Source organism: Perca flavescens, chromosome 6, assembly GCF_004354835.1.
Source record: "Perca flavescens isolate YP-PL-M2 chromosome 6, PFLA_1.0, whole genome shotgun sequence".
NCBI lineage: Eukaryota > Metazoa > Chordata > Actinopteri > Perciformes > Percidae > Perca > Perca flavescens.
In genome coordinates, this window is record NC_041336.1 from 18,559,552 (window position 1) to 18,583,915 (window position 24,364).

The 24,364-nt window shown below is 42.1% G+C and overlaps 1 protein-coding gene across 6 annotated transcripts in view; it reads right to left on the reverse strand.

Moving 5' to 3' along the window:
- Window positions 1-1,273: 1,273 nt before the first annotated feature.
- The window catches only part of LOC114557862 (threonine--tRNA ligase, cytoplasmic), a 33,773-nt gene continuing 10,682 nt past the window's right edge, over window positions 1,274-24,364 (reverse strand). The window contains exons 1-18 of one of the 6 annotated variants that reach the window (XM_028581555.1): window positions 15,872-16,054; window positions 14,895-15,070; window positions 14,695-14,809; window positions 14,198-14,319; window positions 13,662-13,770; window positions 13,139-13,203; window positions 12,917-12,995; window positions 11,494-11,640; window positions 11,357-11,383; window positions 8,870-9,039; window positions 8,602-8,764; window positions 7,933-8,070; window positions 4,505-4,582; window positions 3,590-3,690; window positions 2,949-3,050; window positions 2,771-2,843; window positions 1,648-1,762; window positions 1,274-1,550 (exon numbers count right to left, since the gene is read on the reverse strand). In XM_028581555.1, the coding sequence (XP_028437356.1) occupies window positions 1,408-1,550; window positions 1,648-1,762; window positions 2,771-2,843; window positions 2,949-3,050; window positions 3,590-3,690; window positions 4,505-4,582; window positions 7,933-8,070; window positions 8,602-8,764; window positions 8,870-9,039; window positions 11,357-11,383; window positions 11,494-11,640; window positions 12,917-12,995; window positions 13,139-13,203; window positions 13,662-13,770; window positions 14,198-14,319; window positions 14,695-14,809; window positions 14,895-15,070; window positions 15,872-15,955 (2,007 nt within the window). In that variant the 5' untranslated portion in view covers window positions 15,956-16,054 and the 3' untranslated portion in view covers window positions 1,274-1,407. Of the gene's footprint in view, window positions 1,551-1,647; window positions 1,763-2,770; window positions 2,844-2,948; window positions 3,051-3,589; window positions 3,691-4,504; window positions 4,583-7,932; window positions 8,071-8,601; window positions 8,765-8,869; window positions 9,040-11,284; window positions 11,384-11,493; window positions 11,641-12,916; window positions 12,996-13,138; window positions 13,204-13,661; window positions 13,771-14,197; window positions 14,320-14,694; window positions 14,810-14,894; window positions 15,071-15,871; window positions 16,055-19,114; window positions 19,464-20,669; window positions 22,747-22,900; window positions 23,069-23,624; window positions 23,880-24,002; window positions 24,289-24,364 lie in introns of those variants that run through there. The other 5 variants (XM_028581554.1, XM_028581553.1, XM_028581552.1 and 2 more) reach the window with 5 other exon arrangements.

Here is a 24,364-nt window from a genome sequence, read left to right on the forward strand (position 1 = left end):
AGCAGAATAGGAGCATAGGCTCGCAACAAAGAGTACTATAAATATTAACGTGGTATGATATTAACAAGAAATCAGTGAGAAAGAACTTGTGTGTATTCTGCTTCATGTGCTTGTGTAACATAACGCTGAAGTGAAATAACTCAATGGATTACATTTGGTACAGACATTCAAGTCCCCTTCAGGATGAACAGTAACAAATTTGACCTCCTGGGATTTTTCATCTAATGCCACCATCAATATTTCAATTTGTCCAATACTTATTGGCGTAGGACTAAATACCTGCAAAACTAAGCACAGTCTCACAGTGCTGCTAGCACTGCTGTATACTTAGTCTTGTTTAATTGCTGTTTTTCCAACTGTGAGCAACACAAATTAAGTTTCATTCACCTCCATTATATTACGATGCCAGCAGAAATCTCATGAATGTCAAAACCTGAGATGTAAAACCAACTAGAATTACCACCTTGCGGTTGTTATGCCTCTGCAACCAGTCAAGTTACAGTATACCCTTTAACACCATACTGTTGGGCCGCAGGTCTTTTGAAGGCCTTCTGTGATGCCCCCACTTAGCATTACCCACCTGTAAAGAAAGAGAGGGATTTAGAGGCATTTCTTACATGTTCTATTACATCTGTGCGCTTGAAACATGGACGCCATTGACTTTTTTTCAGCCCAATCTGAGCTTGTTGAAGACCTTTTTTTTCAATCTGTGTCTGACTTACAGTACCACCTTTCCCCTCTGGCCCACTAAATGATCTCCGGAAGACCTAAAAACACAATCCCCTTCACCTTTTTCACAACCAGCTTTGTTTAAGGGGCTGCTTTTGTCCAGTTGACCCAGTTTATTCTCTCCGAGTACCATCTCGCCCTCGGTCACTGTTGTGACTGATGTCTTTTCCATCCTGCTTCCATCCTGAAAAACTTCCAATCTTTTTGACCTTTACCTTGACTTGGCTGTTTCCACTAAACACACATGAAAACACACAGCTCTGACACTGCTGCTCCCTCTCCTATTTTAGCCAAATCCCCCCTCGTATTCTCCCTTTCTTCCAGTCTTTTAAAGGTATGTCTGGTTTTCTATTCTGATATCATGACACACACTTACGTAAGAGGGAGGTTTGCATATTTATTGGATTCTAGCTAACAAATTGCAACTGTAGCAGAGTATTGCCAACATGAGACTGATAGTGATCTTAATATAGCCTTAAATCTCTTCTCTGTACTTTTTCAGACAGATTTATCAGCGGATGTCATTAACGGACAAACCAACGAGTAAGGAATCTTTTATATACTTTAATTACAAATTTTAGCAGCCATCTCTTTAGACAAAGACAAAGTATAACAGCTTGAACATGTAAAACAAACATTTATTACATCAATGACTCCTTATTTCCAGGACTTTTTCCATTAAAACTCATCTAGGTTGCTCCTGGTGTCTCGTAGCTGGGTGAGGGATGTCAGCACCTCCTCTGTCGGCCTCCTCCCAAGCTGTTTACCCCCTCTGCTCCTCACATTTACCGTTCCACTCTCACTCTCCTTATCCCCCACCACTGGACAAAAACACAAAAATAAAAATGTTAACATTTAACATCAGTAGCAACGAATATATTAAGTAGCCACAGTTTTCATCCTATTATTCATCTTTACCAAATATGTAGTTGTACTGGGCCAGTTGAGCAGAGCGAATCTTCTTATTTAAGGTTGCTCCCTGATCATCATTCAAATCTGCCATGAAGCCAGCTTCACAGAACTGCCGGACCACCTTAACAGAAGAGAGGCACTTCTATTAACATTGTATTTGTACTGTTGTTCTCAAAATAACAGGCAAATTAAAAAAAGTACAACATGTAATATATTTACTGTAATAAATCCTAAAATGACCCAAATGCGTTATCAGATATTAAGGAAACATGTTGAAATACCATCTTTTCTGACAACAATGCTAATGCCAGTATTTTCTCCTTTTGAAATTTTCATTCCGTGAAGGAATTTATGTTTATGTTTTGATCTGTGTGTTGTTATCAACTGCCCAGTTTGACAGCCAGGCCGGGGTGCCAGCTATACCTGTAAAAACTTAACCCAGCGCGCTACAGCTGTAACGTTAGTACAGCCATGAAAGCAGCAAACAAACAAGATCAACTGAGATAGATTCTACCCGACCTCAAAAAAATCAGCATGTTTCTAACAGTTGCGTGACCAGAGACTTAACAAACCCCGGGTAAATATTGGAGATGTATTTGAAAGATGGAGACAGCTTAGAGCCCAAAAGGACGCAGAATTGGTTAATTTCCTCCTGAACAGGTAATCATTAGCTTCAGGCTAATTTATCACGGCTACAAGGGACGGGTATTTTATGTCATTTCAACACTTGTGAACTCACATTGAATTATATAGCTAGAGTACCTGAGTTGGTTACTCGCAAAAACAATTGAGACATAGCCAGTAAAGTGATCCTGAATTGAATTAAAGTGATTGAATTTGTACTGCAATAACTATTTTTAAACACTAGCTGTCAGTATTACATATTGCACCTAGTGATGGTCAAATGAAGCTTCGCGAACCACTGTCTTTATTTTCTGAGCTCACTAGCGCTCTCTGTTCAAAGAAAAAGGTTAAATGAATGACAATTCAGTGTGTTTTCAAACACTTTGTTGAATAGTGAGCGCCATCTAGTGAGCTCAGTAAGTAAAGACAGTGGTTCACGAAGCTTCATTTGATCATCACTAACTGCACCTTTAATTATGACAGAAAGAAATAATCATAGACTGACCTGTTTGCTGTATGACTCACTGTTGCCCCCAACAGGAATTACCATGACCTGCGCTGGGGACAACCACAGTGGCCTGGGTGAGGTAAAAGGAGAGGAGATGGGTTTAGGTACAGTGACTGCATCATAAACAGCCTAATAAAATGCATCTGACTCCACGTGATTATTAATGTCTTCTCACCATTTCCCTCCAAAGTTTTCAGCCAGTATAGCGATCATTCTCTCCAGTGATCCCAGCACTGCCCTGTGGATCATCACTGGCCTGTGCAACTGTCCGTCCCGACTGACAAAGGTAAAAAGAAGGAAAAGACGGTTAACAATAGAGTGAGGGTTGGGTGATATAAGATATATATAATGTCAGATGACGTAAACCTGACTTCCATCAGAGATTTTGCCACAGCATTTATACTGTAGCAGCTTTCGTTTAATATCTCTTTGATTATTAATCAATGTTGCAAAGCAAAGGGCCGGACCCCTTTCTGGAAAAATTCTTTTGGTAATCCACTTTGGTAAAAGGAGACCATGAGGGAAGAAGGGCAGACTAATAAGAGGCAAAAAACTGTTTAAGGCAGAAACAGGGAAAACGTTGGCCTAAATTGATAAATTCAATAAAAAGGACTGATCTTTCATGATCAAATTAGGTCCTTAAGAAGTTAGACTTCTGCCATTTTAACTTGAGCAATTACAGGACATCCTATACAGCAAGCATGTGGGTTCTACAGAGAAGAATATGCTACAAAAGCAGCGTGCAGATTTAAATTACTACACATGTAGGAATGTTTAAGATTTAAAGCCAAATGCAGAAATTTATGACTGACTCACCCGACATACTGAAGATCAAATCTGATCGGCAGCTGGAAGTCCAACTGGATTGTGGCACACTGGTGTTGTCTGCCAATAGCATCTTTGATCTGGATGTCAATCTATGAAGAAACATGTAGGAGTGTGGTAGCATCAGGCTTCACTTCTCTGTTGTGATGCTGCAGGGGACAAACTGCATTTTTGTGGACAGAAGTGGTAACAGATGGATTTCCAAATTATAACCTGATCTAGTTGTGGCTAGCACACCCTAGCTAGATGACTGTGAGGAATGTTTGTTTGTTACATGGAGCGTGTCAGTGTGTATCTAACCCAACCCTGACTTGACCTACCTCCACTCTCTGTGCCTCCAACATGAGCTCGATCACATAACATCTGCCTGAAGCTAACTTCCTCTTGTTGCTTACTGACTTGCACGAGTAAAAGTGAAAATGAAATTGCCTCAAAGAAGACCAAGGTCATTCACAAGTTATAACACTTTCGGTTTTCATAAAACGCAAGCAGCTATACATTTTCTATGAACAATCATCACACATTTCTGTGTTTTAAGGGTTCCTGTGGTGTGATCTGTATCATTTAATGCTCAAAAAAGGTCTCTTTGCAGAGCCACAAGGAAAACAAAGACATCCGTGTCACTCTCTAATCTGCAAGAATCCTTTAGATTGGTTGAAGATGGAAAATCTACACACTATTTTGATAGTTCAACAACTTGGGAAATAGGGTTTTCTTCCTGAGAGTTAGATGAGAAGATTGATATCACCCTCATACCTGTCCATTAAATCAGATACCAATAGCAGATTAGCTTAGCATCAAAAACAAATATGTTTTGGCTGCGGTTAGCAGAAACTATGATAAACAATATCTACACTTGTGTGTGGAAATCAGTTTCCTTTACTGCATGTTGCCCTTTCCACTGACCTTTGGTCCATAGAAGGCTCCGTCTCCTGGGTTCAACTCCCAACATTCACCAAAGTGCTGCAGACTCCTCTCCAACTGCTACACACACACACACACACACACACACACACACACACACACACACACACACACACACACACACACACACACACACACACACACACACACACACACACACACACACACACACACACACACACACACACACACACACAGAAGTTAATGTAAGAACATTAATGCACCACCATGTTGGTTGGTCTGTGTGTGTGAGAGCGAGGAACCATAATGTTCAATTACACTCAATTTATTCAGCTTAAAGTGCCACTGGGCCTATTTAAAAGGCATCCTTGGGGATTTAGAGATATACATCTAGCCAGCAGCCCGACGCGGAGCAGTACCACTCGTATAACTGATTGTGGAAATCATTACACCATGTCCTTGTATTTCGTTTCAAGATTTTTTCCTATTGCAGCGATAAACTGGGTCCAAAATACAGTGCATACAGATTTAAACAGCTGGACCTGTCTAGGACTAGGTACCGAAACCAAACGGCTGGTATCTACCGGACCGAATGGCACGCACATTTTGGTGCCACTTTAATGCCTGCCCTGCCCTCCGGTGCTCTGAAATGCACGTCGCAGGCAACAGAAGCATCACTGCACATTTCACTTGCAGCAGGTAACGTTAGCCTACTACATTACATTATATGTCATTTAGCTGATGCTTTTATCCAAAGCAACTTCCAATTAAGTGCTTAAAGTACATTAGCTTTAAATAAGCAAAACTACAAAAGAGCCATATGAAAGTGCAGCTTCAAGAAAGATATACACTTTTTTTTTACGTTTATCCTAGGTGTAGTCGGAAGAGATATGTTTTTAGCCTTCGGCGGAAGATGCGTAGGCTTTCGGCCATCCTGATGTCAATAGGGAACTAATTCCACCATTTGGGAGCCAGGACAGCAAACAGTTGGGATTGATTAGTTCTCCCTTGCTGTGAGGAGGCAGCAAGCAGGTTGGCTGATGCAGAGCGGAGTGGGCGGGTTGGGGTATAGGGTTTGACCATGTCCTGGATGTAAGCTGGGGCTGATCCGTTCGTGGCCCTGTATGTAAGTACTAGTGTCTTGAAGCGGATGTGGGCAGCCACTGGTAACCAGTGAAGAGAGCTGAGGAGCGGTGTAGTGTGAGAGAACTTGGGGATGTTGAAGACAAGTCGAGCTGCTGCGTTCTGAATGAGTTGCAGGGGTCAGATGGCACATGTAGGCAGGCCAATCAGGAGGGAGTTGCAGTAGTCTAAACGTGAGATGACTAGAGCCGGAACCAGAACCTGAGCCGCCTTCTGCGTTAGAAGGGGACGTATCCTTCTGATGTTATGCAGCATGTATCTACACGATCGGGTGGTTGCAGCGATGTTGGCAGTGAAGGAGAGTTGGTCGTCAACCCAGGTTTCTAGCAGTCTGGGTGGGGACTACCACAGAGTTGTCAATTGTTATAGTCATGTCTTGGGTAGGAGAGCCCTTCTCTGGAAGGAAAAGGAGCTTAGTCTTGTCAAGGTTGAGTTTCAGATGGTGTGTGGACATCCAAGAAGCTGGCTTAAATCCAGTTAAAATGCTTAAAGCTAAACGGTCTAAAGTGTGGCTGCATTTCACTAGAAAAGGATTGCAACACCAGGACGTGTAACAGTCTGCAGCTAAAAAAACAGTGTAGCACTGCACTTTCAGACACCATGGCCACTGCCAGTTGGAGATACAACACAGACAGGACTTCAGGTGCACCTCAAGAAAATGAAGCTGTCGTTGTAAAGTACCCTTCTGCCATTTAGTGGTTCTTCTTTTTGTTGTTTAACAGCAATTGACTAGTAAAATAAGTTATTGTTATAGGTTATTATTACATTTTAAAATGCAGTGTTTCCTCTATGTTGATTTTATTGTGGCAGCCCGCCATGGCAACATTTCCACGGAATCAGAAATAGGGCAGACGCACAATGTAGTCGCGGTTGCCTTTTAAATGATCCTGCTGACATAATGAACCCGCCGTTACCTGCCACTCACATTGCAATTTAACAAAAAGTAGAACTATTCAGAGGTTATTGGGCCAGTCCAGTTTAACTCCACATACTGTTGTGTTGATTTAGTTTATTGTCAAAACATTCACTTTCTTCCAAGTCGACTATTAAACGAACAGCTCCACCAAAAACGTTACCGGCTTTGAAACGCAGACACCAAAATCAAGGTAAGAAATAAACAACTAAGGCTAACATTACAAGAAACATAAACAGGCTAGCTAGCTAACTGTTATCGATCTCACGACGTGACTTTTTCCCCCGAAGACAGCGTTGTGGAGAGTGAAGCGGGAGACTAGAAAAAGGTGTTCAGGTAGTGTGTTGTTAGGATGGCTACAGTAAATCATAGGCTCCTGTTATCTCAAATATTTTCAATGTAATGGCTCAATATCTAAATGATTTTGACAATGTGGATGAGGTCGTTATAAGTGGATGGCCTGCAGCTTCAAGCACAATTTGTTTGGATACGAGCATTATATTTTGGAAGATAGACGGGATTCTGAACAGCGATGTCCATGACCCCTGACCTAGGACTAGGTATAAATTAAGTAGATTTGCACAATGATGGGGGATCTTTTATTTAAAAGATTGCCAAAGAAAAAACACTTATCCCAATAAGATGCTGAAAATAACATATCGTTTGTCAGATTAATAAAATTCTACGCTCTTTCAGCTTCACGAGAGCAGCCATATTGTATACTGTGTGACACATAGCCATGTGATAAGAATTCCTCCAATCTGCGAATGAGACTGCAAACAGCAACACAAAGAATACACACAGCCTAGTGTTTAGCAGTGGTGGAAGAAGTATACAGATTATTTACATAGGTAGATGAACTAATACCACATTGTAAAAATACTCTATCACAAGTGAATCAGATTAATGTAGTGGATATTTCTCTGAAATGTAATGGAGTAGAAGTAGAAAGTGGCATGAAAAGAAACAGACTCAAAGTACAAGTACCACAAATTTGTACTTAAGTACAGTACTTGAGTAAATGTACTTAGTTACATTCCACCACTGGTGTTAAGTTTGTAAAAATGTAAATGATTATTTGTGTGAATGATGTGCAGCCAAAATTAATTTTGAATGAGCCCACAGTGAGTAACAATGTGACGGAAGCAAAAAAACGCTCAGAAATGGCTTGGCGTGAGGTGGGTTGAATTTGACCATATGGCCTTAGCAATAAACCAGCTATTATAATGTCGCTGACGGTCGTTTTGTGCTCTTTTATAGATTCAGGTACTGTTTAGACACCAACATCGTTTTAAAAGTCATTTAAGCACCAGTATCGAGCCTATGTAGGACTATGTATGATTTTGGCATACCACAATATGATAAAGTGTGTGCAATGGAAATGTGCATTTACCTGCTCAGCATTATCCCATTGTTCAGGCTCCCCGAGGCATGGTGTTGGACGTGTAGACAGGAGGCAGTGGAAGGAAAATCCAAAAACTTGATACACACTCCTCACAAAATCCAAACATGCCACAATCTCTTCTTCCAGCTTGAAAGAAAGTTGAAGACAAGGGCAACAAGAGGACATAATAATAATGAAAATTAAGAGACTTAAAGACAGGGAAGTTTAAATTTAAACCAGGGTGGGTAAAGAAAAATAAATCTAAATATAGATATATATGTACAGTATTTAATGTAATGCCTCCAGAGATTGAATCAGTATTTCAGTAGAGTGATTATTATCTTGTGACTATGATGTCTGTGAATTAACAGAATGCCCAAAGAAGGTCTGGAGGAACGCAATCAGTATCATGGGAACTTTCCAGTGCACTATTTAGGGGATCAGGATTATAGAGACTGTACAGCCAGAGTGATGCACATATGGAGGTGTAATGTTTGAGCAGGACAAAGACTTTCATTCATGCAGGCAGAGGCCTCCTGGAATGTCTTTGGAGTTATTTGTACAGCCCATCTAATCACTGTAATATGGTCCCACATGTGTCCCATTCAATTTCTACCACACTTAGTTAAATCTGTAACAAAATATTTTGGTATGCATATCTGTATGTGTTATGTGTACCTGCTCAGGTGTGCAGAAGATGTGAGCATCGTCCTGGCAGAACCTTCGAACACGAGTGAGACCTCCCAGCGCTCCGGAGAGCTCATTTCGATGCAGCGCCCCAAAGTCGGCCCATCGCAGAGGAAGCTCCCTCCACGAGCGAACACGCTGCTCAAACATAAGACTAAACACAGGAGAAGAGAGTGAGGTTAAGTCTCTATTAAGACACCAGAGTACAGGAATGTGTGCATGTGCGTGTCTGTGTGTATGTGTGCGTTTATGCGTTTACCAGTGCGCAGGACAGTTCATAGGTTTGAGAGCGTAGGTCTGAGAGCCCTCTGATGTCACAGTGAACATGTTCTCGCTGTAGTGTTCCCAGTGGCCCGAGCGCTCCCATAATGCAGTGCTGTACAGGGTTGGGGTCACGACCTCGTTGAATCCTCGCCTTCGGTATTCACTCTACAAGATGTCAGGAAGGAAGGATGTGTGTGACAATGAGTGCAGGACGGGGGCAGACTGTCACAACAGTGCAATAACTGAAGGCTAACAAGAGCAATATCCTGACATCTGGTATGAACATGTATATTGTCCAATCGACACAGCTTCATGTATTATGTTAATGCATGTACAGGTTTGTGTGTGCGTGAGAGATGTTAACATGGACATTACAGTTTTAACCCAATGAAGGAAACATTCTAAATAAAGTAAACAGCACTTTCTGATTACCTAAACCCAACTAAGGTCAAAGTTGGAGTTTGCATAATCAAATTAAGATGTGGGGTATTTCAGCTTTAGTTGCAGAAGTGCTAAACAGGGTTAATAAAGTTTTAGTTCATTTTAAGTTTTGCTGCAGATTCAATGCAACAGAGGGTGTAGGAAAGTTATAACTGGGTTTCTTTTTATAATTTGTGTCTGGGATGGCCAGTCAAAATATCGAATATTGGGTTATACTGTAATACCATAGTCATTCTATTGTAACAACTCTGTACTACTGAAATCTGTTTTCATCCTTCCACACCAAAAGCTATACTACACTTATACTATTTCATAATTTGGAAGCCCTCCCCACCTTGATAAAAACAAACAAACTTGTGTCTATATGGCCATTAGAGTGGTGTTTCTGTTTGAGGTTCCATTTGTATTAATCTATTCTGTGCAACTAAAAAAAGGTCTTTAGCACAGATTTCTTTTGCAAAATTTGCAGAACACCACAAGGGTTTATAAGCAACAATACTTCCTGTCCTGTGATCTGAACCAAAATGGGAATATGAATGGAATAGTTCTATAACTGAAGGCTTGAAATATAAATAATCAAATAGGCCTATGATTTTTTAAAGGGGTGACAGAATGCAAAACCGATTTTACCCTGTCATAGTTGAATAACGACAGTTTGGAGGGTAACTAGGACATACATAGAACCTCAAAATCCCATTGACACCCCTTTCCTCTGCAAATCTCACAATTTGAAACTGCCTCTGAAAACAGGCGAATCTGAACAAAGCTAAAAGTTGCTGTCAACTTCTCAAATCCTCCTCATTTGGCTCAACCTTCTATTTTTGTAACGCCCCAAAATTTACATAGGCCACTAACTGATCTGAGGTCAGTTAGTCTTCTAAATCTAGGTCGTGCAGATCTCTGCTATTCCATTACAAAATTCACTTGAGTTTTTTATGCGAGAAATCAACTATGTAAAGCTCAAATATGGGCCGTTTTATGAAAATTGATGGCTATTTGCAAATTTGGTAAGTCAGTGTCGGACTTTACGAGCTCCACAATCTGCCGAGACAGGCGGCGGCTACTGGCCGGGTTTGCTGCCTTCCCTGTCGGCCTCTCCCCCTTCACAGACCCGCTGAGCTGGAGCTCGGTCAGGATCTCACACACGAGCTGCGCAGTGTACTTTAGAAAAGAAGAAAGTTTGGAGGTTTTGCAAGGATATTGAAAATGGACCATGTAAATGCAGTGTTCCAGACTGTACAACAGAATAGCCTACTGGCCCAGAGAAAAGGGTTTAGAACAAGTATATCAGACGAGAGGGAGTTGTGGATCTAACGCAGCGCTGCAGAGGCAATGGGAGAAGTCAGGCTTGCAGGGGTTCACTCTCCTCTCCCCGCGCTTACTAGCTACAAGGTGAGTTCATTCTTTGGTGAAGTTTTTTTATGTCGCAAGAGTAACATTAGAACAACACTAGTTATAATTAAAAGTGTCGAAACGTTTTTATTTTGTCTCGGCTAACAGCCGCTGCGGCTCTTGCCTGGGCATGTCTGGGCATGTAACAGACTGCGTTTGTGTGTGTGCGCTGTGCGCAGGGCAGCAGTGTGTGTGTGTCTGAAATATGAGACCTGCTGTCGCGTCTCTAATGTGTGTGTATTGGGATTCGCTCAACCAATCAGCGCGCGTCTCTAATGTGTGTGTATTGGGATTCTCCTCAACCAATCAGCACACAGCTCATCTAAATATTCATGAGCATACCATATTTGGAAGAAAAGCTGTCGTTCCATTTTCTGCCCAACCAATGTTACATACCCCATTGGGAGACCTTAAGGAACAGTGTGAAATACCCTATATAATCATTCTATCACCCCTTTAAGTAATTCAGTTTGCATAGTTCTCTTGTAAAATGCTCTTATATAGAATCAATTGTAAAGTCAGAGTATTGCAGGCCAATTACATGGAGTCAGTGACTGTGAATAGAGTGTATGTTCACCTTAATAAAGTCAGTGAGGGTGTTGTAGATGTATGCTCCTTTAGGCAGGAAAAAGCAGCTGCCTGGACTTACATCATTAAAGAAGAACAACTCCTGGTCCTATGCAAAAACATGAACACATAGCCTTTATGACCAGAAAACACATCTTAAACCATTTGCTTTATTTGATTTCATTTTATGCACCTTTTTTAATTTAGATTTCGTCTTACCGTCCCGATGCGTCTGTGGTCCCTTCTCCTCGCCTCCTCCTGCTCCCTCTCCCACTCCTCCTTGTCCTTCTCTCCTGGAAAGGCTACACCCAAAAGACGCATCAAACCTGAGGACTCTGTCTGATTGGCCAGAGTCACGGGTGACAGCTGAGAAGAGGGAGAGAGACAATAATGAGTGAACAAAGAGGTGACAAAAGAGAAAGGGGAAGCAAGGGTCAGCTAGAAAAGGGAGGGTAAACTGATGAGTGACAGCACGTCTGATGGATGGCAGTGTGTTTGGGCTGAGAACAGGAAAACTGGCCTCTGACAAACAGCATACTGCTGCTGATATTTCCAGCATGGCTGCCATGGAATCCAAACCCTATGGCAGACCAGTACGGAAACTCCTCCCTCTCCCTGGATCAATAAATACGAGGAAAATTCTATTTGCCCAGCATGTGTCCCACAGGGAACTGTGCCAAATGGTTCCTAATAAAACTTTTTTTTTTTTTTTTTTTTTTTTTTAACCATAGACTATTATTTGTAATGACAAAAAAGCAAATGCAGAGTACAACACTGTAGGATCAAATTAGGCTATATTATTTTACGTTAAGTATAACAATTTCACTTTAGTCACAAAAGGCTGAAGTGCAACTTTGCATTATAGATGTTCAGTCTTTTTATTCTGGTGTAACAAGAACATTCTGGACTGCTAATGGAAAATGTAACAAATAAGCAACATAGGTGTCACTAAAAAAACAGACATGCTGCCATTCTTGAACTTAATACTTGTCTTAAAAAATCCAGAGTACAAAGTGCTGGCTGACATTATGTCTGTGGCCAAAATGAAAAGGATTGATGCCTGATGATTGAGGTATATGATATGCCAGGCATATATCAGGGGACCAATGAATTAAATCAACACCTGTTTTCTGAACAAGCACGCTACAATCAATGGTTTTGTTTTGAGGGAGGAAGTTACTTTAGAAAAAAAAAGTATACACTGCTGGACTCGGTTGAGACCCACTAGAATATTTGGCAAATCCAATGGCCGAGTCCGAGACAAGTCAGAGTCCAAATACCAACGAGTCCAAGACAAGTCCGAGACAATAGAAAAACGTCTTGGGTCCCGACTCAAGTACTACAGCCTTGCTCTGATGTCTTTAGAGGACAAAAATGTCTGCATCGCAAAACTGCCATAGAATTATAAATTATTATTTTCCACTTTCACAGAGTTAAATCTTTTAACATACTTCAGTCCTGAATATCACTACCAAATATTCAATCATTTTCAGAATTTTAACCCTTTAAATGTTGTTTGTTTCTTTACATAATGGCACTGTTGACATAAAAAAATTCAAGTCAACAAAAACGAGAGAATAGTCAGAGTACATAAAATTACAAAGAAGCAAGCAGAGGACAGGACACAGACACACACACACACCTGGATTGTCTTGAAGACCTTGAGGAGGCCAGTGTGTGGGAGGAGGGGGCTGTCGCAGACCGCTATACTGTCTCCACACCTGATCCACACAGAAAGCATGAAAAATGTTTAATCTTTAGGTGAAAGTCAGGGGTGGGTGGGTGTGTGTGTGTGTGTGTGTGTGTGTGTGTGTGTGTGTGTGTGTGTGTGTGTGTGTGTGTGTGTGTATATGTATATTAATACCTGTATACTGTGATGGTGGGGCCATTCATCTGCTCCTCAACAAGCTGCATTCTTAGCTTACTGTTCTATAAGATGAAAAAATTCATATACAGTATATAAATCAATATGGAAAGCGGGACAATAGGAAGGGGCCTGACCTCATAAGTAAACAAGGGGAGGGATAGTTGAAAATATCACCGGCACACCAAAAACAGGAGCCACTCCAAAACAGTAAGTAATATCATGGCTATTCAAATAAACAAACACTCTGTCACACAAGCTGCCACATGACCAGAGCAGTTCAACATTAATTAATAACAAATAGCACAAGAGCAAACTAACAATGTTTTTTCATTGCAATAATATATTATTCTGTTAATACTTTGACTCACTGTGAGTTACAAAAAGTACTGTGCCCAGGTAGAAAAGGTTCACCAAGCCTACATTAAGATTCATCTGCCAAATAACATAATTGAAAGGAAAGCACAGCTGTAAGTATTAACATTAATAACAACAGAAAACAAAAGACATTAGTATATCTGACCTGGAAGAGCTCTTGGACCTCTTCTGTATTCAGCTCCAGTCTGGACAGAGGAAGTTTGAGGGCTGCAGCCTGTTTACATCTGTCCCCCACATCACTCAGAGGCAAGGCACTGCAATTGGAGAGGAAAAATACAGGTAAAATACCAAAAGCCGCAAAATCTGCAGCAGTAAGTAAAAGGAAGTCAGTGGCTCTGTAAAGATTATGTGAAATAAACATTTAATAATCCCTGTACTGGAAAAGGGGTTATTATAGTAGCACTAAATAATGTATAGATATAAAGAAAAATTATATTGTTAACACTGATGTGTAAATGTGAAGAAGCCACCTAAGGCAGGGAAGAAAAGCCCAAAATATTAAAGAAATACTCTATTTTGTTGTGTAGGTCAGTAATTCTCTACAAGTGCAAATGGTCCACACAAGGCCATATTGACAGATTCTGCAGACTACATTGTGGCTAAAAGCACACACCTGATCTTGTTTCCAGAACAGATTGCACCTGGAGTCCTGTATCAGAGACCGTTACATGAAAATCTCACCTGTTGTCCAGCAGATGGTCGCAGTAAAGCCCGAGCTCCGATGCTCCTTCTCTGCACACCTCGGCACCAAATACCTTCTCCAACACTCCGCCCAGGACACACGCTCCTGTCCTCCATGCTGCCTAGACAAGGAGGGTGGTAAAGACTATTTGTAGAGATCTAGAGTGTGTTTCGAACAGTCTTTTTGAATAAGAAATGTCCACAACTGACCTGAAAACATCCATATATATATATATATATATATATATATATATATATATATAATTATTATACATGACAATATGAACTATGTTATGTGACTTTAAATTTATTTGTAATCTCTCGATGACAATTTTTGTCTTTTTACTGACTTGTGTTTCCTTCTAACCGATACTTCCTTCCCTGACTTCAGGGCATTTTCCACTGAAGTCAAGGAAGGGGTACTGAGAGAAGAAACGTGACACAATCAATTACAAACAAACTTAAACAACACAAAAGCAAAAAACAAGTGTGATCACCTGTCTTCCTTCAATTGTGTCAAACCCCAGAAGTTGTAGTTCGCAGTCTGCCTCTAGGGGCCGTCCAAGCTCCCACAACTCTCCATTCACCTTACTGACCAGCGCACCTTTCACACTGCAAGCAGAGTTAACAACCCTGTTATATCACTTAAGTAAGAACAAAAACAATAACGGAACACATTTCTGTAAAATGAATTTACCGGACACTCTGAGCAACAAAGAGAGGTGTGGTGACACCAGCTGTTCCCTTTACTGTCCGGCCGTCAGCCAGTCGGATAGTGAGGCGAGTTTCTGGAACTTCAAATCTCCTCTTATTGCTATGTTTTTCCCTGAAGGACTCAAAGACTCGCAGTCGCTCAGATGAAGCTGGGCACACCTGCAGACGAACAGGAAAGACGTAGATCAAGATGAAAAGGGCTGAAAAGAGTGCAATGCAACCATGAAGTTAAATAAACACCTCTATAAATCGGTTTAAAAAAAAAACTGGACATGGTGACATTCATTAAGTTTTGATTTACTTCTGGGCTGTTGTATTATACTGCATTGGTTTTAACTGGGTGTACCTAACAAAGAGTGTGTATTGATACACAAATATCAATATTATGATGAAACAATGTGTGATAAAGCTTCAATTTTGTCTTTTCCTCAGCTTGATGGCTGCATTATGGGGAAGTGGTACCTCATTCTTTAGTTAAAGTATCTATTACCTTGATAATTTTTTTCTCACTTATTTTAATCACCCACTCAGTTTACATTAAATTGTATATAAAATACTGAGACATACCCCAAATAATGTTGAGGTATTCAGTAAAAAAAAAATATTGTGATTACTTTTCTTTCTTTCTTTTTTAGGGAACCACATGGGAACTAAATGAGAGAGGGAGAGTATGGTGGGGTCTATGTCACTCATATGAAACACTGTAACGTTACAGAATATAAATTACATTACAGGTATATCCAAAAAACAAGTGCCAAACCATGTCCCATACAACTGAAACTGAGATAGCTCTAGAACTAAAAAATAAATAAGGTTTAGCACAGCACAAAACAGTTTCACACATTTGTCAAGCATCAAGAACAACCTCGACCTCTCAACACTGACAGAACACAAACTGTACTGTTAGCTAGCTAACGTTAGCTGTAGCTTCTGTCCGGCAGTAATAATAAGCTCGCGCACCTTACTGTACCTCCTGTGCACGCGAAGCGTCGCACGAGCTACCGACCGACAGATAACCAGTCGAAACAGCTGTGCCACCGCCATCCTAAACACACGCGGTCATTTCCAAATACCCCACATTACTGTCACCCTTCTCTGCAAGCGGCCATAACACCGGAAACCCAGATTTGGACAGCAGCAGTGACGTTGGGGGCGTAAACATATGACGCTATTATGAAGCAGCGTGCGCGCACCCAGCCGTCCACAGGACAGCGCGCGTCAACACAGGAGCTGCACATACGGGACACGTGCAATTGTTAGAGGGCTAATAGCTTGATGTTAACACCTAAAGCCATTCACATTGAGATCAGGTACTTCTGGCAGGGTTAAAATATGGTGAAATCTTAACGAAACTCTGCATACTCGGGAGTTGGCGATAGGTGAAGCATAACACAAGCCCACCAATGATCTCAGGGCATCAGCTAAACTGCGCCTGCAGTTCACTGATCCACTGGTGTGCAACTCAAAAGTATTTTCACACAGAAACTTACAGCATCACGACAACAGCAACAATGCTGAACAGCAAAGTCGTTGTGCTCCATTATGGAGCTGCGCACTTTCGCTTTAAGAGCCGTCTGCTGTAAACTATAGCTGCATTTAGAGCCAGATGTTAGTGCCAGAAGCATTGATGTCTTTGAGATCTGTTGAGTAAATTGAGAAAATCTAACTTACAATTCATATTTTATCCTCACGAAAACCTAAACTGTAGTTACTAAGATTAGAAATGTTACACTTACATCTGACGCACTGATCATTAAATATTTTTAAACAAGTAATAACTGTCAGATGGACTGCTATGGCCAGGTTAAACAAGTGAATTAACTCAATTAAATGTGAACTAGGGACGTGACTGTATTTTGGTTTTCACCATTTTCAGAGGAATAAGCAATCAGAAGTACTGTAGTCACAGTAGATTTGTTCGATCTAAAGACTTAAGAGCTGACGTACCACTGAACTGCCACTTGGGGGAGCTACACCTCTTTCGGAAAGAATATGGTCCATCTACATAGTAAAGAAAAACAATTATCAATATTGAAATACATGTATGCATCTAATTGTATAAAAACTTTGAATTCAGACAGCTTTAAGTGTTCATCTCACCAATATCTAACTGGCCACATATAGACCATTTTACTGTGGTGAACCCAATTATGCATAAACCTTGTATGGATTTCAAAATATGGGACCACCTTTGGTATTTGCTATTATTTCACGTCATGTCCATGGAGTATAATGGAAAGCACACAAGTATATACATCAAAGTTTGGCTAATAAACAAGTTAAATGTTTACAAGCAAGAGGTCTGTTGGTCTTTGCCAGACAAATGCCTAAAAAAAAAAAATAGAATGGATAGTTTTGCCTAATTATATCAGTATTTAACATTAAGGAACTGACTTGGCTGTACAATTAACAAAATATCACCAGTTTCACTGTTACTGTAAAATAATGGCACAGAGGCCTTTATAAAACATTTCCCTTTGAATGTCTGGTGAAGCTGAAAATATGCTTTAGCAACATGAATGCACAAAGTAATTCATCCTTAAATCATATTAACTAAATAAAAAAAATAGTTATTTATTAATAAGTGTACAGCCATTGCTTAGTGTTAGTCTGTTAATGTTGTGACTGAGGTTATGGCTGGTCCATTGCAACTGGGTCATCAAACCGTCTCTATGTCACAATGTATTAAGGGAATTCTGTAAATGCGGTCCATGTACGGTTATGATCAATACCGCGGTGTAAAGCTGACATCACTAAAGTCACAAAGTTAATGAATGGCATTTCTGAAATGTGGCTTTCCAACAACAGTGTGCATCGTAGTGCGCAAATGTATAGCAACAATCCAAAAAAATAAAAATAAAAATCAGTCTTCTCAAGGAGGTAATGAGAGAAAATGTTGAGTTGAGGCAAAAAGTCATAGAAAACAGGAAATCACCTCCCTGTTAAATTAAGACCGCACCGACTGCTTACAGTCACTGGTGCAAAGACAAACAAAATCACAGATATACTAAATATGTGAGGAAAATTAAAACTCCACGAAAGCACTAAAAATGGTAGTCTTCCTTATGGATTCTGTAATATGCTTTGTGTAAAAACAAAATAAAACAATTAAAAAATTTGGACATGTATTTAGCTTTTAAAAGTATGCATATATTGACTGTGACAATAATAGAATGAGTGCATGTTCATCACACCAGAAAGGATTGGACACTCAAAGACCGGTGATATAGCATCATTGATGAGAACAGCAGTAAGAGATTCAACTTATCAAATATACACAGACCATCAGCTTTTGTCACATCTTCAGTAAATTTCCAACTCAATTTGTCAAAGAGGAAACAGAGAGAGGTTATTTACAGGGACAATTGAAATGTTGAACTTGATAGGTGCTTAGTAAGCAGAAGGATTTTTTTTCCTTTTATAAGAATCTAGCTTCTCTCACAACAAACTGATTGGGGTAGATATTTAGCTGTTTCAATGAGTGATCAGAAAAAAAGACATACAGTTTACAGAAGGTGGTAACAGACTTGTATAACATTCAGTAAAACATCAGAACTCTGATGATGTGCTAACACTGTAGTGACAAATATTCTCTTCTGTAGTTACATTTTTACAATGTATCTAACTTTATGCGGTAACGTTTGCAGGTGCTCAGTGTATCTTGAACTGTAAATGAGCACAGGAGACAACACACACTCCATGATCAGACAAACACAGGAGACATGAGGCTTTGAGCAGCAACACCCAACATGCACCCCTCACTGCGTGGGCAAACTACATCTTTTTTGTTTTGACGGTTTTTTTTTACGCTCGGAAGTTTTGAGAGGTGCACAAGTGTTTCTGGACGAAGCAATGTGAGCACAAGGTAAGCACAGGGGCTTGAGGGCAAAAGCATGAAATTAGCAAAGAAACAAAACAGAGGAAGGGGCCAAAACAACTGGAATATTTAAATAAACCATTTTCAAAACAATCCTAATTAGCTCAAATGTTTTCGCTCCCGATACCATCTGTCGGCGCTGCTGCAAAACGGGACATTGCCAATTCAGTCAAGCAGAAAATTACAGCGCAAAAAATTAATGCGTGTTAATGCATTATGAAAATGGCAGCAGCTATGTAAATATATGAAAACAATTTCTCTGAAAACAGACAGATAAATCAGCTGAACAGCGCAATTCAAGTGATAGTGACCAAATAAAATACCCCCCCACCCACCCCCAGTTGAATTGAAACTTGGATTTTATTCAAGTCAATACATGTTGAAGCCTAAGGAGTAAGGAGTGTGGTTCAGGTGAAATAACCCTCCCCACTACCGAGTATCTTCATGACTCCGTCTAACTTGAAGCGCGCACAGGCACACATTTATGTTGGAAATAAAAATACATAATTATCTTCGCCCTCCTCTTCTGCATGGTGGTTTCAAAAAGGAGGACAGAAAGGTGCGACAGATACTGCAGAGTAATTCTTCTGGAGTTATAGCTTATCCAAGGCCTGAATCACAGTAAAGACGGGGCGTGAGAGTGACGATCATTGTCCTCATTGACAGAAACAAGGGCTTGAAGAGAAAAAAAAAGCTGTGTCATCTCAGTTTTTATATTTACAAGCTTAGAAATATACAGTGGGAGAGATGGAAGGGTGAAAACGGTCGAGCGAGAGAAGAATATTATTTACAGCAGGTACTCCGAAGATAGGAAAAAGTGTTAACCTCCTCTCTGCAACACGAATCTCATCACTTTAAATGAGAAACGCCATGTTAGGACACACAGCACACACCCATACACTCATGGAAGAAGAGATTATTTTGGAACTTACTTTCATAAAACATTTTTAAGAGGAACATTTTGGGAAGTACAGTTATTGGCTTTCTTGCATAGAGTTGGATGACATGAAGCTGGGGACAGGAGGCCATTAGCTTAGATTAGTATAAAGACAGGAAATGTCAGCAGAAAGCTAGCCTGGTTTGGTCTACAGTAATAAAGTCAACCTGCTTTTACTGACGACGAGCAGTGACTTCGAGTCTTGTGGCTGTGCGGTTTGAGTGCGTCAGTAGATACTCAAAGTCACTGCACCCATTCACAAAAATGTCTGGCACATGATTCGACGTAAAACATAATTTTAACACTTTCGGTTTTGTACAGATTAAATAAACATAAAGACTAAATGTGTTAATGAGTTTTTTTTTTTTTTTTTAAACCTTCGGACAGATCCAGGATAACTGTTGCCCAGTTTCCAGTTTTTATGCTAAGCTAAGTGGTCATAGCTGTAACTTCATATTTAGCAGATATGAGCATGGTATTGATTTTCTCATCCAACTCTCACGTCAGTAAGCAAATAAGCTTATTTCCCAAAATCGCAAACTTTTGCTTTTAGTCTCTTTCCTCTGTATCCTATGAGACCCGTACCTCTCGTTCACTCTCTTGCTCTCTCTCAGGTAACCCAACAATCACACAGGTATGCAAACTCTAAATAAACTATAGTTTAATTTCAGCTTGAACTATCTGCGTTTTCTTCCTAAGTTTATGGCACCTGACCTAATGAAAGTTTCATCTACATTGTATTGAGAAATGGGGGAAAAGGGATAGACAGAGTTGTTACACAACACTGCACTATGTAACTGAAAACCTCATAGCTGCACTGTACAGTGCAAGATGACCTGGCTGGCTACCTTGCTGAAGCATGAAGATTTAGTCTGCTATTTACACACAACCTATGGTAGTTTAATTCAAGCTAAATAACAGAGGAAAGATATCTGGGCTCATACCAGCAGGGCTAACACACACTCTGCACTTCAGTGCAGGGCGCTTCCACTTCTCATTCAGCATGTGTTAGATGACCACTTCAGTAGCGTGGGGGTAGGAAGGGTCTCTTCTGTGCATGGAAGGGACTGCCTGTGAATGGAGGACCGGACCGCTTGCCCCCACGAAATCCCCCCATGTGGCGATCTTGGTTAAACTGCTGAGAGGGGGTTCGGCCTCGCAGCAGAGGTCTCTGTGGGATGGGGACTGAGAGGATCGGGGGTCGAGGACTGGGCAAGTTAAGGAGGGGGACAGGGTTAGAGGTTGGATTGCGGGGCTGAGCTGGAGGACTAGTGGGGGGCTTTTGGAGAGCAGGGGAAGCGGACTGCGCAGTGAGGCGAGTGGGGAGAGTTTCGACTGAAGGAGAATTAGGCGTGGAGGGAGAGGGTGTGGAGGATGTGGGAGAGGGGGGCGGAAGAGGTAGATTCAGAGGCTCTTTCACTCTGCCCAGTAAGGGTAGAGGGACACCGGGGCTACCTAAGCGGTGGAGAGGGGGTGCATGGCGGGGGACAAAAGGCTCTTTAACTGTGCCAGGACGGGGCAGCTTAGGGGGCTCGCCTAGCAACGATGACATGAGGGGTGGAGGGGCCATTTTGCTTCCTCTGGGCCCTCCGCCACCTCGCTCTACACCTTCAGGTCTGACTGAGGGAGGAAGGGGACGGTCAACAGGGACCAACATTCCCCCCACCATGACCGCAGAGGGCACAGCGTGGTGGGTAGGTGGAGGGGAAGGGCGCTGCGGTATGGGAGGCGGAGGGGGTCGAGGGATCGGTGGAGGAGGGCTGAAGAAATGGGACTGAGGAGGAGGATGCTGGTGGAGGAGTGATGGAGGAGGAGCCTGAATGTTCTCCGTGTGGTAGGGCATTTGGAACTGAGCTTGGGGAGGAGGATGTGTGTGAGGATGGGGCGGAGGAGGGTGGAGATGTGGGAGGAGGAGATGTGGGGGAGGAAGAGGCATGGATGGGGTCCTGTCCTCGGTGCCAATGTTAAGAGGAGGGGGGGCAGCATGGGGTGAGGGAGGCTGAGCTTCCATGTATTCCTCCTCTTCGTACCACATCGCTCCCCCTGGCCGACCGCCAGCCCCTCCCCCTCGCCGAGAGCCTTGGCCAATCACACGGATGCTCTCTACCGTCTTGATGCGCTCTCCAGCGAGCGGGCGGTTTGAGTAGCCTAGAGTTTGGATGGGGGCCCCTTCAGTGCAGGGCGACACTAGTGTCTCAATACGATGGTACTGGCCCTCATTCCCATCCCCACCTGGAGACGCCTGACTTTTCCCCTCTCTTTTTCCACTAAGACCTCCATCATCTGAGCTGCTGCTGGCCTTACGAGAACCTGCAGAGAGTCTCCTTTCTCCAATCCCCCGGTTGTTTCCCATCATCCTGATCTGGCCGTGTTGTCCATCTTTCTTACCCTTTATGTCATTACTGGGGGAGGAGGAGACCGGCTTTCTCACATTCATCACTTCATCGTCCTTTAATTTTGTGCCACTCTTTTTTCCAGCTCCATACCGGGAAGAGGAGGAAGAGGCCAGAAAGTCTCCATTGCTGTTGCTTCCTGACGGGGTGATCACAGCATCCCAGGGCTCGCTGCGGTAGGCGGTGGGTGAGAGGGTATGGCCTCCAGATGACCCTAAAGATTCTGGCACACTCCCTGGTGTGTCCATGATCTCGTCCTGGGTGGGGGTGCCGGCAGCCTCGTCTCTAACCGGGGTCCCATCCACCCCATCGGGACTGACCTCACCCAGAGCAAGACTAAAACCTGGATTACCCTGCAGGAAACTGTTGATTTTTGACTCTAGGCTCGGGGGAGAGACCGAAGAAGCTGAGGGACGAGGAGGGGGTGGAGGAGGAGGGGACAGCTGTCTCTCCTTCTCCCAATCTCTGGTTCTCCCAGGTGTGTCTCGCTTGAGGCTGTTCCCCAGAGTGGGTTTTGTTTTTGGGGTGGTTGGGGTGAGCAGGCTTTTAACTGCTGATGATTCTGGAGAGGTTCGGGTGGAAGGAGCAGAGGTGCTGTTTGTCACACTTTGCAGGAGAGAGGACAAACCTGCACAAAGACAGAAATAAGGTGGGACGGGGGGAGTCAGAGAAAAAGAGATAATGATATAGGAAAAAAATATATGACTAGTCATATTTTATAAATTTATTTTTTTTATTACAAAAGTGAACTCTGTGTGTGTGTGTGTGTGTGTGTGTCTTACCGGGTGTGTTTGTTTTAGACAGAGCATTGAGTATGCCTTCAGGTGTGATGTCAACGCGTGACAGGATGCTTGCCAGGTGAGGGCTCGAAGAGGTCGTTTTGGAGGCTGCTGATTGGCCAGATGGAGTGGTGGGTGTTCCTGGAGACGGCCGAGGTGATGGGCTAGCTGCTGGGAAAAATTCAAAGACAAAGAGGGATGGGTTTTAAAAGGGAGGCCCAGAAAGTTCCAGTAAAATGCAAAACCTACATTTACCCATAACTATGCTTTTTACATGCTTTTTTTTTTTTTTTTAAAGTCTCTATTCCTACGACCATCTGATACAATACAAATTATGGCATAACTTTTTTCAGTCTCATACTTAACATCTTAAAGTAACTATATCAAGGTTTATAAAATTACGTTATAGAAATTACATTTATTGTTGAATAACCTACTGAAGCTAAAAGAGTGTCAATGATGAGTCATGCCGTTAGCCACAGGTACAATTAGTTTTTATTATGGCCAAAATACAAACACCTTGATGCTACAGTGGAAGAAAAATGATTGCAGGTTCTGACAAACACCTTGTAGCTTCTTGTGGCTCAAACAAAATGGAAAATATCATCAGTGATAATTTAATACATTTTCTGAACATGGCCATGTGTTACAAGGACAAAATCGGGGAGCTTTTAGCTGCAGGTTCTGATCATTATTACACTCCTCTTCACCCAAACCTTGAACACACCTGTATTTTTCATGGCAGATGTGAGTGAGCTGAGAATGGAGCTGATCTTTCCCAGGTCCACCTTCTCCAGATTGACTCCCATCGGGGTTGTTGGGGCACTCTGAGCAGCAGCAGCAGCAGCGGTGGGAGTCACTGGGGCCGCTGTGGCAGCAGTAGGAGTGTTGATCTTAGACACTTTCGTAGGTGTGGTGGGAGGCTTTGATGCCGCATCTGACTTGGCAACGGCAGTGGACGCCTTGTCCTTCTTGTCATCTGCTAGTAAAAATAATCAAAGAGCCGACATTTTTCAAATCTGAATCACAACAACTGGGCAACCCAATATGGATCTATATGGATAAGACAATTATCACTCTACTACAACTCTCTGGAGCCACTAACCCCCTGCTGCGGCAGCACCAGCCTCTTCATCAGACAAGTCCATGTCCTCCATATCTCTGTTGTCACTGGGTATTTCTCCATCATCCATGGCCTTGCCATCCAGCTCTGGATCCACCTGGGCCCTGCTAGCCCCCAGTCCCAGGAAGGGGGAGTCCGAGCCAGTGGGAGAGGGGGCGTCTTCAGAGGGTGAGGGGATGGGAGAGTCCTCAGGTCCAGGTAGAGTTGACTTGAGGGAATCCAATTTCCTTTTAAGACTGCCCACACGGTTGGCAAAGGCATTGTATGCCTGAGTAGATTAAGAGGAAAGAGAATTCAATGGGAGTTATGAAGAAGATAAAAATGAATCAAGTCCCAGCTAGTTT